General features: G+C 52.8%; 1 protein-coding gene across 2 annotated transcripts; it reads right to left on the bottom strand.

Moving 5' to 3' along the window:
- On the bottom strand, positions 1–12503 carry LOC311530820 (uncharacterized protein). 2 transcript variants are annotated; one of them, XM_084647762.1, is made up of 6 exons: positions 12289–12503; positions 8415–8616; positions 6652–6732; positions 6012–6138; positions 5301–5414; positions 1–4977 (listed from the first exon to the last, which is right to left on the bottom strand). In XM_084647762.1, the coding sequence occupies exons 3-6, from the start codon at positions 6673–6675 to the stop codon at positions 3095–3097; spliced, it is 2148 nt and encodes a 715-aa protein (XP_084503888.1). In that variant the 5' UTR covers positions 6676–6732; positions 8415–8616; positions 12289–12503; the 3' UTR covers positions 1–3094. The 2 variants fall into 2 exon arrangements, with proteins under 2 accessions (XP_084503888.1, XP_084503889.1); XM_084647763.1 differs by lacking the exon at positions 12289–12503 and having other exon boundaries at positions 1–4974; positions 8415–9563.
- Between the last annotated feature and the right edge of the window lie 623 nt (positions 12504–13126).

Raw genomic sequence — 13126 nt, 5'->3', positions numbered from 1 at the left:
TGGGAGAAACTAAATGCTACTTTATTATTCCAAAGGACGAACAAAGACAGACTCCATTCCCCACCCCCAGCCCAGCTCAGGGGGGTACTTTTCGGTTCCATCCCAGCACAGTGCCACGCCCAACTCTCACAAGAACCAAAAACAGAGCCACACCTATAAATGATAGAAAAGTGGTGAGAAGCCACGAGAGACACTGGGACCCCATCACAAAAGGAAACACTCTGAGAGCAGGAAATCCAAAGATCTCAGAAAGGAGGGATGAGTGTGGGGTGAGTGGGGCAGAGACAGTTTCTCTCGTCCCCACACAGGACACCGCGGCAGATGGGGAGGTGGTGACTAGCAGGGCTCTAGGGCTCCTCATTTCCCTCTGGCCTCAATGCTAGGGGTTGGCCTGGTTTCAAGGCTGCCCAGGTCTGTTGACATCCCTGGCTCCCTTCTTGCCTGTGCAGAACCTCAGCACCTCAGCAATAGGGGGACGCTGCCCCCTCCCCCAATCATTTTTGCGGTTTCGTTCATGGTCCTTTAGATTGCAGGGGAAGCTTCACACAACACTCATAGGTCAGGTCTAGTGTCTCTCTGGCTCTGGTGCAGCGAGTTCACAGTTCTCAGTCTCAGCCGTCTGGCTCTGAAGAGCAAACCCAGCCATTTCCCAGCTCTGTTCTCACCTCCCACCCTCTTCTCCTCCTGACGCTGTGGCTTGATCTGCACTCGCAACCTACGTCAGTTGTGAAACTCCACACCCCCAAGCGACGCAGCTGGACCAACCTAACTTCTGGTGTAGACAGCACTATGGCAACAGGAGGACTTCTCCCATCGACGTAGCTGCCCCCTCTTGGGGAGGTGGGTGACCTACACCGATGGGAGAACCCCTCTCCTTGGTCCACGTAGCATCCCCCTCGAAGAGCAAAAGCTGCATCAGTGCAGTTCCGCCGCAGCAGCCTCTGAAGGGTGGCTGGGCCCTAAGTCACGTCACTGCAGGGGTCAGGCAGCGATTTCATTCCCCGTTTCCATCTCTGCCTCTCGGACGTGACGCGAGATGGCACCCTCAGTGTATGTGCTGAGACACACAGACCTTTGCCATTGTTCAAATAAAACAAAGTTCACATCACAAAGGGTAGAATACGGTTAAAATAAAATAAAAAAGGACTATTCTGGCAAATGATTATTTGTCTCATTAAGTCCTCAATAAATCTGAGCTACATCCAAACTAAACTAATATCAAAGTCTGTGACCAAAAGCCTTCTGGAATAGAGAAAAACCCACACTCCAGGGTGGGCTATAAAACACTTTTACATTCATAAAGTGAAATCTCAGAGAATCTGAAGACTCAAAATCAGGAAAATAAATATAGCCATTTTCTTCTGAAATGGCTAAACCAACTTCACTTCTTGCCTAATAATTTGGTTGTATTAGCTACAAAAGTTTTAGCATCATCATAATAAAAGAAAGAAAAGAAAACAAAGGCAAAAAAGCTTCCCATCTACAAATGGTCTGGACTAGCCCAGAAAAGTCTGGAAGCAATTTCACCAATAGATGGAAACAGATCAGAAAGGTCAAACTGTGCTTTGAGGTTCTTTGGGATTCCTCCTTTCCCCTCCCTCGGAGGTCTGTGACACTTTCTTCTCCAGCCCTCCGAAGTCTCACGGAGGATCATAGAAATCAAAACTGATTTTTAAGCATCTAGAGCCAGGGACGCGGTGGTAAATGATACCTTAGGAGGCAGAGGGGTAGAACGGGGACAGGATAAAACTCTCCATTGCTGGAACAGAAGCTGCTGTGTCGAGAGTGGAACATGACAGTGATGGGGGAAGGAGAGAAACCCTTGGACTCACCCTATTGCCCTGGAATAGCACAGAAGCTAAAACACGATATTTTGCTATCCCTGCCCCCACTTTTTTAGCATCTGTTTAGTTCTGCTCCCTAAGGGAGAAAAATATACAAACACTCAATGCTTTTCAGCACGGCCTGGAGTAATGTGAGACTGGCTGGGAATGAGACAATCCGGCCCCAAAGCGGGAACTCAGGGACTAACAATCACTCTGCTCATGGCGAGGATCAGAATAGATAATATACTCAGGGTCAGTGTGACTAGAAAGAGTGTTGGAGAGTCAGGGGAGACGTGCTAGGTAATTCCAACAATTTTCCTACCATAGACAGACGTTCAGAGGCTGATGCTGCGAAGGCAGAGGTGGGAACTCCAGGCCTCCCACAAAGGGCCCTGTGGAAATCAGCCCCTCCCAGTGGTGCTGTCTGAATGCAGCGGGGGCAGGGAGAAGGGGCAGAGGGGGTGAGTGAGGAGAGGAAGCACCTCGCTACCCCTGTGCTCTCCCTCACCTCTTATCCCATGATCCCCAAACACTCGATAGCCCCAGCACCCAGCTCCCCCTGCTTCCCAGCTCCCCCAGCCCCAACCATTCAATCCTCAGTGTCCTCCCCAGAACCCGTCAGCCTGGTCCCTCAATATTTGATCCCCCAGAGCCCAGTGCCCTGGGGGATTCAGGGAGGGGAGGAATAACCAGCCCCAGGGACACTACCCCTGCAGGAGACAGTTCCAGGTAAGTGGGGGAGCCCAGCCCAAGGGGTGGTGGAAGATGGGGTGTGGGGAAGGGTGTGTAGAGTGAAGGTGGGGTCTGGCCCAAGTGTCCTTCTCCTCATCTCCATGGCAGGGGGATCCCGGCTGGGAGGGGAAGGGAGAGGTGGGAACTTCAGCCAGGCAGACGGAGCAGCTGGAGGAGTTTCTCTCTTTCCTTTCCCCCATGGCCCATCAGCTCAGCAGCCAGGGCTGTAGCAGGGAGAAGGGGCTGATCGGGGCTTCTCCCTCTCTTCCTGGGGTTTGCTTAGACCAAGCAGAGCCAGAGGGTCACTGACTAGCTGATGATCAGCTGCTGCTGGATCCCCACTCCAGTGATGGGCAGCTGGGTCCTTGGGAGCCAAATGCCCCTGATGTGTCTGGGAATGAGGAAATTGATTACTATGGCTTAGTCAGAGCCCTGAGAAAATTTCCGTGCTGTGTGCAGGAGTCTCTCATGTCCAACATTGTCTTAGCTCCACTTGGAGCATTTTCCACACTGAGAACATCTCAGAGGTTTCTTCCCTATGTAGATTTGCGGGTGCCTGATACTCCGGCAGCACCAAATGAACCATCCCTCACATTCAAGCTCTCTCTTTTGTGTGGATCACTAATGTGTGAGCTCAGATTGAATCTCACACCTTTGTGGATTCTCCCATGTTTAATGAGGTTTGATCTCTGTGTGAAACTTTTTCCACAGTCTAAGCACTTATGGGGTCTTTCTCCCGTGTGGGTTACCTGATGTGTTATCAGGCATGATCTTTGTGTGAAACTTTTCCCACAGTCCAAGCACTTATGGGGTCTCTCTCCTGTGTGGATTCTCTGATGTAAAACAAGGGCTGATCTGTTTGTGAAACTTTTCCCACAGTCCAAGCACTTATGAGGTCTTTCTCCTGTGTGGATCCTCTGATGTGTTATAAGGGCAGACTTCCACCTGAAACATTTCCCACAGTTGAGGCATTTCTGAGGTTTGTCTCCAGTGTGAATTCTGTGATGTGCAACAAGATGAGAACTCCCAATGAAACTTTTCCCACACTCAAGGCATTTATAGGGTCTTTCTCCCGTGTGGGTTCTCTGATGTTGAGTGAGTTGTGAGCTGCACCTAAAGTTTTTCCCACAATCCAAGCACTTATGGGGTCTCTCTCCTGTGTGGATTCTCTGATGTGTGATAAGATCGGACTTCCAACTGAAGGAGTTCCCACACTCGAGGCATTTATAGGGTCTGTCTCCTCGGTGTATTCTCTGATGCCTTGTAAGGGATGATCTCTGTATGAAATTTTTCCCACAGTCCAAGCACTTATGGGATCTCTCTCCTGTGTGGATTCTCTGATGTGTTATAAGGCCTGACTTCCAAAGGAAACTTTTCCCACACTCCAAGCATGTATAGCGTCCCTCTCCTGTGTGGACTGTCTGATGTGTAACAAGTGCTGATCTCTGTGTGAAACTTTTCCCACAGTCCAAGCACTTATGGGGTCTCTCTCCTGTGTGGATTCTCTGATGTATTATAAGGGCTGACTTCCAACGGAAACCATTCCCGCAGTAGAGGCATTTATAGGGTCTCTCTCCTCTGTGGATTCTCCGATGGTTAGTGAGGTTTGTGCTGTTACTGAAGCTTTTCCCACACACCAAGCATTTATATGCTCTCTCTCCTGTGTGGACTGTCTGATGTCTAATAAGGTGTGATTTCTGCATGAAACTTTTCCCACAGTCCAAGCACTTGTGGGGCCTCTCTCTGGTGTGGACTGCCTGATGTGTAACAAGGCCTGATCTCCATGTGAAACTTTTTCCACAGTCCAAGCACTTATGGGGTCTCTCTCCGGTGTGGATTGCCTGATGTGTAGTAAGGCCTGATCTCCGTGTGAAATCTTTCCCACAGTCCAAGCACGTATGGGGTTTCCCTCCTGTGTGGATTCTCTGATGCATAATTACTGCTGACTCCCCACTGAAACGTTTCCTGCACTCGAGGCATTGATAGGGATTCTCAACCGTGTGGCTTCTCCCATGGTTATTAAGATCTGAGCAGTTATTGAAGCTTTCCCCACAGTCCAAGCATTGAAGGGATTTCTCTCCAGTATGGATTGTCTGATGTATCACAAGGTGTAATCTCAGAATGAATCCTTTTCCACACTGGAGACAGTGGTAGGGTTTCTCTTCCTTGGGATTTGTCTGCTGGGCTGTGGGATCCTTGTCTCCTCCCCCACATTTAATAGATTCATCCACTTTCTTCTTTGAGTGATATCCCAACAGCCTCTCTGACCTGTGCCAATTTCCCCAGGCTTCTCCCTGTTCCCAGCACTGGGAAAAATTCCCTTCAGCTCTTCCCACAAAGGTCCCCTGTGGTTCCACTTTCCCAGGGACTTCCTCATGATGATTCCCCTCCTTCTTCTCACTCATTGTCACATCACCTGCTGGGAGAGAGAGACAATCCAGACAGGAGTCATTGTGCTGGGGAGAAAGAGGAATGGCACCGAGGGAAAACCCAACACACTCAAGTTGCAAAGAATCAGCAACTGGATTCTGTCTCTACTTCCCACCCAAACACTCACGCAGAAGGAAAGTTGGGAAGGAAACTCCCGCAGCTAACAGGATGGGTGGAAAGACATGAGCAATATCTACTGACTACAGCCCTACTCTGGCTGAGATGAGGAGCAACTGAGGGCTCTTACTCACACCACATTTCTGGGATTCAAAACTTTTTCCTTAATTTGCCCGATGGTTTGTCAGTCCTCACCTGTGCGGGTGCCTCTCTGGATCTCTCTTTCATCACAGGCCTGGAGATCTGGGACCCAAGGCCCTTCCCCTCGTTCCAGCCGGGCAATCAGGTCAGGTTTGGGAAAGGGAAATCCTGCGCAGGGGATGAAATCAGACCAGATCAGGTTGCATGGAGGATTGGGAGTGTGTCTGTCACAAAGGACAATCCGTGAATGGAACCTGTCCCCGTGCTGTGCTGGGAGAACGTGGAATCCAAAGGGATGGGAACATGGTCACTGAGCCCCCTTGGGAGAGGCAGATGTCTGGGGAGGTGGAGAGAATTTTTACACCCTCGCTAGGAGTTTGCAGGATCTGTGCACTCTGGGGCCCTTGCTGATGCACACCCAGCTCTGGAGTTACCCCTGCAGAGCCCAGAGCCCTCCCCAGGGCTGGAGCTAGTCCCAAGGAGGGAGGTGAACAGGGATTCTGTGTTCAAATGAGAAACAATACACACAGGACAATACACGGCATCTTGGCCTTGAAAGCTGGAATGGTGGGGAGGGTTTAGCATGTCCGTTTTGACACTGTGGTCCCATTGAAGGGGGTTTGGAGATGCAGGTCTCTCTCACACGGCAGCTATGGACTATGGAACCCATTCCCCTCTCATCTAACTGACCAGGGAAGAACCTGAACAGAGTCAGAAATGCAGGCCAGAAACTTTCTAATAACCGAGGGGACAGGGATCCCTTACCCAGCGAGGTCACCGTCTCGTAGTTCTCCTGCATGACGTCCCTGTAGAGGGCTCTCTGAGCAGGGTCCAGCAGAGCCCCCTGCCCCTGGGTGAAATACACAGCCACCTCCTCGAAGGTCACCAGCATCTGGAACAACAAGAGTCCCCCCTCAGCGCCTGCTGCCCCAGCCACAACCCCACTGGTCATACGGGAAAGGAAGAAGAAAAAATAAACATCTTGGAAGCTCTGGGAGGCTCAGAAAAGCAGAATCCCACCTACCCCCTGTTCAGAGCAGCCAGGAAGGTTCAGAGGGTGGGGAGGTGAGAGCTCCTTGTCCCCCCCAGCACACGGAGCGGGGCAGCATCTTCTCATTTCCCACACACCTGCCAGCCACAGGCAGATACGGGAAGCAGAGCTCTGAGCCGGGGCCAGGGACAGGAATCCCGACAGCTTCCCTTCGTATTCCACAGCAGCCCCTCGCTCGTGGGTTCAGGCTCCAGCACCGGGAGTCTGGAAAATGTTCCCAGGCCTGCCAAGGGGGGTGTTTCCTGGTTCAGAAATGTGGGAATGTTTCCCCCCTCCCAATAGACCAACTCAGAAAATCAGGAGGTTTATCACATCCTGTCTCCTCCCGCCCAGTAGCTCCCTGAAAAGCCCTACCTGAGCTGGCTCCATCACAGCCATTTCCCTGCCCTGTCTCCTGGGTCAATCTGGAGCGAAATGTGGATGTGATTCCTCAGCCTGTCAGGGCGAGAGGGTCAATTGGGGAGGGGGGGGTCAGAAGGGGCTTGAGTCCATTTCACAACCCGATTCCCCCCAGGCTCGTTCCCTGCAGACAGATCCTCTGGACTCTGCCATGCTGGGAAGAAACCCAGTTAGTTTATTACCACCCAGGCCAGGCCCCTCCCAGCAGAACTAAGCCCCCCAGAGCAGTTTTAAACTCTCCCCGTAACAACATCTCTGTGTCAAACTCTAGAAAAAGAGCAGAATCAAAGGAGCGACTTCGAGGGATTGCCCTACAGCGTAGTGCGGTCATCACCAAGCAGTGGACCCTGGAGCCTCTGAGAGTCAATCGCGATCACCGGCCGCTAACTGTCCGGCAGTGCAGCGGGGCTAAGCCCTGGGCCCATGCCACTCCCGGAAGCAGCCGGCATGTCCCTATGGCAGTGCAGCCCCTGGGGGGAGGGGGCAGGGGGGTCTTAGCTCCCTGCTCCTGTCTGCAGGCACTGCCCATGCAGCTCCCGTTGGCCGGGAATGGGGAACTGCAGCCAATGGATGCTGTGGGGGCGGTGCCTGCAGAGGGGGGCAGAGAGCGGAGCTATGTGCCCCCCCCCGCCACACACAAGGGCCACAGGGATGTGCCGGCCGCTTCCAGGAGCAGCATGGGGCCAGGGTAGGCAGGGAGCCTGCCTTAGCCCTTCTGCACCGCCGCCCGAGTTAAGCGTCACCCGGTTGGACCCTGTACCCCGCACCCCCTCCCACACCCCAGCCCCAGCCCAGAGGCCCCTCCCATAGCCAGCACCCCAAACCCCCTGCCCCAGCCCTGAGCCCCCTCCCAGAGCCTGTACCCCCCACCCCCTCCTGTACACCAACTCTCTGCCCCATCCCAGAGCCGCCTCCTGCACCCAAACTCCAAACCCCCCCTCCCAGAGCATGCACCCCTCACATCCTTCTGCACCCTAACCCCCTGCCCCAGGCTCAGCCAAGAGCCCCCTCCCATACCCCACACCCCTCAGCCCCAGCCCAGAGCCTGCACCCCCTCCAGCACCCCAACCCCAACCTCAGCCCGGTGAAAGTGAGTGAGGGTGTGGGAGAGTATGTGATGGAGGGAGGGGGAATGGAGTGGGGCGGGGCCTCAGGGAAGGGGTAGGATAGATCCCAGGTTGCACTTCAATTCAAAAGTTGATCTTGTGCATAAAGAAAGGTTTACCACTGATGTAGTGTAACCCTCTCTAGCCCCCCCCCCCCCCCAAGTAAGGCTGTATTCAGCAGAGTTAGGAACTGGATTTTCCTCTCTCAGCTCCTCCCCTTGTTCCCAGGAGAGTCAGTCTGCCCAGGGGAATGCAGGGAATGGACCCGGGCAGGTCTGGGAGCTGGGAATCTCCCTCCCTACTTCCTGCTCCTGCTGCTCCTTCCAGTCTCTCCTTTCTCCCTCTTTATCATCTTCCCTCTCCCTGGGAGAGCTGGTGACTGCCTCATTGACGTGGGCCTTTGCTCTCATTAGGCAAATCAGCCACGGCCACTGCCAACAAAGGTTTGAATCTGTCTGTGTCTGTGAGGGCAGCAGCTCTGGGACTTGCAGACACACAGGGAGCCCCCTCTCCATGTAGGCCAAACTCCCCAGCAGGTCCAGAAAAGGGGCCCTTTGTGCAGAGTCACTTTCCTGCCTACCCCCAGCCCTTTCCCCCAGGTCTCCCCATCACCTGCAGGCTCCGGTTCAGGAGCTGGTGTCAGCAGAGCCCCAGAGGCTGGTTCCAGTCGCCGGAGAAATTCCCCACCTTGGCTGGGCACAGAGGGGCTTTAACAGAGGTCTCTCCTCTGCTGGGTAAGAAGCAGCTTCTCATTTTGGGTTCCCAGGTTTAAATGCAGGAGGCAGCTTCTGATCCGGGGAGCTGCACTCCAGGGCTATAATAACATGAGCAGGGAAGAGAGAGAGAGACAGACAGACAGACACACACACCTGCCTCCTCCTCTCCCTTAGCCATATCCGGAGCCCTCTGGTGGCAACACCCGATGAATGAGCTGCCTTGGACTCCCCCTGCAGCCCCCAGGGACAGGCAGGTGGAGGCTGATCTCATTGGCCCATCCGCACTCACCCCCTGCCAGAGCCAGCAGTGACTCTGGTCTGGCACCGGGCGTGGTTGAGATCTGAATCCTGCACAGAAATCGGCCCAGGGCCTTGGGCAGCCCAGCCAGCCCTGAACACTCAGGAAACAGACTCCCAAAGGTCATGAGTTTGTCTTTTATTAGAAATCAAATAAGAAGGTGGGAGCAGGGTGTGTGTATGCGGGAAGGGAGGGGGTGGCCTGTGGATATTTGCCTTGGAGCTTCTGAGCTGTGAGGGCAGAGGGGCCAGTTGTGGGACTCAGCGGGGGCTTCCCCCCCCAGGAGTTTCATAAAGGAGTTGTGTTTCTAGGTAGAGCTTGAAACTACACCACACTAGTCAGTGCGGAATGTGAGTTCTGCAGAGAGTCAGTATTTTGTTGACAGACAGAGGCAGGGTGATTAACATAAGACCATGCTGGCAATTGCCTGTAAAACCTTTTCAGAAGGTGGGGATGTGGGGGAGGGTGTTTTAAGAAAGCACGTGGAGGACTCCGAAGAAATACAAGCTCTCTGCGCCAAAGTTTACTCCTGGGGGCATTTTGCGCCAAAAAATTAAAAATTCTGCACACAATATTGTAAAATTCTGCAACAGTTATTTGTCAAAATAACACGACATAATCACGCCAGTTTCAATTGTTTTGGTAATTTATTTCAAAATACCTGTCAACAAGGATGTCTGTAACAATACAGACACACAGAAATCCCCTCAGGAGCAGAGAGTTAAAGAAACCCCTACGACACCCCAGTTCCTGTTCCTCTGCCCCCTTCCCATCCCCCCCCCCATCCCCCAGGCCCAGCCAAGGGGCCAGACACTCACAGCTCCTCCCCCTCAGAACCCAGCCATGCTCCCCCCAGCCAGTACACCTGCACCCCCCAGAGCCCAGCTACAGGGCCCCCCCTTGCCCAGATACCTGCACCCCCACACCCCAGAGATCCAGAGGGAAAAACAGCCGGATGCTCAGTCACAGGCTTGCACGGGGATTCCTGAGCACCACCCTCTCCTTCCCTTAGGACATGCTGGGAACTGCAGCTGCCAGGAACCCCCTAGCTCCCTCTCCCGCCACCCAGCAGTGACTTCTCTGTGTGAGCTGGGCTCTGTGGAAGGAAGGAAATTCTGCACGCACAACATTTAGTTTCCCAAAAATTCTGCCTTGCGTCAGCGGCCCAGAATTCCCCCCGGAGTAAAGGCTACATTCAGAAAAGGGGGTGATTTGGGGGCATAGGTGAAAAGAAGGGGCCAAAACCCAGGGAAGGGCTAGCGGTGGTATAGAGAGGTTCCCACTCGACCTGAGGTACTCATGTGGATTTTAACTGGAAACCATTTTGGTTTGTCATTTTTTGTTCTGAGATAGAGAAAAGGAAGGAATGAGAAAGTGTTGTAGGAGTACGAGGAGAGGCTGAAGGAACTGGGATTGTTTAGTTTGCAGAAGAGAAGCAGTAGGGTGGATTTGATAGCTGCTTTCAACTACCTGAAGGGGGGTTCTAAAGAGGATGGAGCTCGGCTGTTCTGAGTGGTGGCAGATGACAGAACAAGGAGTAATGGTCTCAAGTTGCAGTGGGGGAGGTTTAGGTTGGATATTAGGAAAAACATTTTCACTAGGAGGGTGGTGAAGCACTGGAATGCGTTACCTAGGGAGGTGGTGAAATCTCCTTCCTTAGAGGTTTTTAAGGTCAGGCTTGACAAAGCCCTGGCTGGGATGATTTAGTTAGGGATTGGTCCTGCTTTGAGGAGCGTGTTAGACTAGATGACCTCCTGAGGTCCCTTCCAACCCTGATATTCTATGATTCTATCAGGTGTGTTCATGCTCAGATTCTTAGGGTTGCAGCTGGACCCAGGCAAATTCCAGAACAAAGAACAGAAATTGCATCCTCTGAGTCTATAAAGTTGACAATTGTCATGATTTGTATTATTCAGTGGGCACCATCTGTGCGCTCAGCACAGTTCAGAATATGCCAGTAAATACAATCCCTGAGCCAGTGTGTATAAAATGTCAGGTTTCAGAGTGTAGCCCTGGATAAGATGACTCTGCTATTTAAGTAGGAAGTGCATAGTTATTCAGCACATGTTAAGATCTATGAGTGGAGGTGATGTTTTACTGGATTAAGGACTAGATTTGACCCTCCAACTTCCTTTCAAGAGGAAAAGCTGCCCAGAGCTCCTGGGCCTGTTTATTTTCCTTTCCTGCCTGCCATGGCCTTGATACACCTCAGAAGTCTCATTTTTTCCCCCTCAGTTTTCAAATCTGGAATTTCCTGGTGTTTGGTTTTAAATATTCTCCTGTGAGAACTGCAACTCAGTCATTATACTGTCGTGTTGAAGAGCCTTCTGGAAAGTAACTAGACTTTAACCAAAAGCGAAAGCAGCATTGCCAACTCTCACGATTTTCTCATGAGCCTCAGGAGAATGATTGTTTTCCTTAAAGCCCCAGCTCCTGGAGTCAGGTGGAAATGTGATGATTTCAGCCTTCCTTCTTAAAGAAAAATGAAGTTTCTCACCCTTGTGGCTGTGGAGAAAGCTTCAAAATGAGACCCCAGTACACCCGAAAGGCTCAAAAAGCAGAAGGCAATAAGCACCAAATCTATTATTTGTACACAGCCTCATGATTTTAAAGCCAATCTCACAATTCTGAACATTTGGAGTTGGCAATACTGGGAAAGGGACTTTAAAGCGTCAGTTTCACTCCTGTTTAGAGTCAGCTTCAAGTTAATTATTTGTAGTGGGGTAACACCCCTAGAGCCCCAGGCACCTGCCCTATAAACTCACGGGGTCTTGCCCTAGGAGGATGGTTCCGAACGTTAAATGATCTATTCCAAACTTGGTGAACGGCAAAAAATGGTGATAGGAACAAATCCAGATTTTTCTACAATTCTTTCAATTGTTGTATTCAAGAGTTACTAAAAAACTCAGAATAGAGATTGAAATTCCCTTAAGTGACATGACACAAGCTTAGATCATGTCAGTATTAGAGCTGAGTGGGTCTAATATTTATTTCATTCTCTTTTATTAAAATGTAAGAATTAGATCTGGTGAGCCTGTCAGCTAATTTCTATGATATTATCTGAAAAAACCCAAGAGTTTTCAGGGGCCTCAGTAGCCCCTGGAATCACAGTTAAAGTTGCTCCCCCACCCAAAGTCTGAAATGCCCCCCCTGTGTGAGGGGTTAGTCCCCTGCCCACTCATCCCCCAACGCTTGTTTGACCAGATCGAGGGAAAAACAATTCCCGGCTGCCTTGTATCTCTGCCCACCCCTCTGCCTTCTCCCTGCCCCCGGCTCTCCCTTCCCCAACCAGTCTGCGCTTGCTCTCACAGTCCCCCTCCAGCCACCCCCTTTCCCCTGCATCGCCCCATCACTCCTGCCCCCCGCATCCCCGTCACCCGCCCCCTGCTCCCCCCGCATCCCTGTTCCGCCGTCCTGCCCACACGCCCCCCTGCATCTCTTTATCCGCAGGCCGGGGGCGGGTCTCTCTTACCTTCCCTCCGAGCGGGGCCCCCGGGGCAGGGGCCGGGCCGGGAAGGGGCCCTGGCCGGGCTGGGGGCTCTGCCCTGGGAGAGGCTCCCGGGGAGCAGCGGGCAGGGCCCGGCTGGAGGTTCCCCTCTCCCGGCTGCAGCCCGGGCTCCGGGCTCCCAGCACCAGCCGCCGGGGCGCGGGGATCTCGCCGGGAGCCAGAGTCACCGCAGCGGCTGCGAGTCACTTCCTGCGGCCGGGCCTGAGCCCCGCGATCCTCCCCCCAGAGCCGCCCCCCAGCCGCTCCTGGGTCCTAGGGATCAACCCACCGCGCTGCGGCGTTTCTGGTCACAGGCTACAAGCAGGGCTGAAGCAGAGGTGGCGTTGTCGGGACGGGCTGAGCCAGACTTGTAGGAGACACAAGGCGAAGGGAGAGAGAGGAGAGAGCCAACTAAGGTGGGGAAGGAAAATGATGCGTGAGGGGAAGGGTGACAGCACAACCCCAAGTCACATCCCAGGAATGGTTCAGGATTTAGCCAAAGCTGGTTCCCCCTCTCTGGTTAGCCCTGCTCAGGTCGTCTTTCAGCAGCAGGATGATGAGAGCCCAATGGTGCCATGCTGGGCCCCAGGAGACAGTGGGTGGGAGACATACCCCAGGGTACAGTCTGTTGAACTGCTTAGTTCTCCATCCCAGGGCATCTTTCACACTGCTTCCCCCTTCCAACAACAAACCCCTCCAGGCTCTTCTCCCACACAGCCACCAGCCTTCAAAGTCACTCCCAGCTATACAGGACTGAGTGCCACTAGCCAGCCACTCATGAAGTAAACTACAGAGCAACATAAACCAATTTCACTAGTCCCAG

Source organism: Lepidochelys olivacea (assembly GCF_965140295.1).
Source record: "Lepidochelys olivacea isolate rLepOli2 genome assembly, chromosome: 14".
Classification (NCBI taxonomy): domain Eukaryota; kingdom Metazoa; phylum Chordata; order Testudines; family Cheloniidae; genus Lepidochelys; species Lepidochelys olivacea.
This window is presented reverse-complemented; position numbering and strand designations above follow the sequence as displayed.

Coding starts and splice junctions, on each gene's coding strand:
- LOC311530820 (XM_084647762.1), bottom strand. CDS start 6,675: ATGGCTGTGATGGAGCCAGCTCAG. Junction 6,139..6,651: donor CTGTGATGGAGCCAGCTCAG/GTAGGGCTTTTC, acceptor TTGTTGTTCCAG/ATGCTGGTGACCTTCGAGGA. Junction 4,978..5,300: donor CCAGAGAGGCACCCGCACAG/GTGAGGACTGAC, acceptor TCTCTCTCCCAG/CAGGTGATGTGACAATGAGT.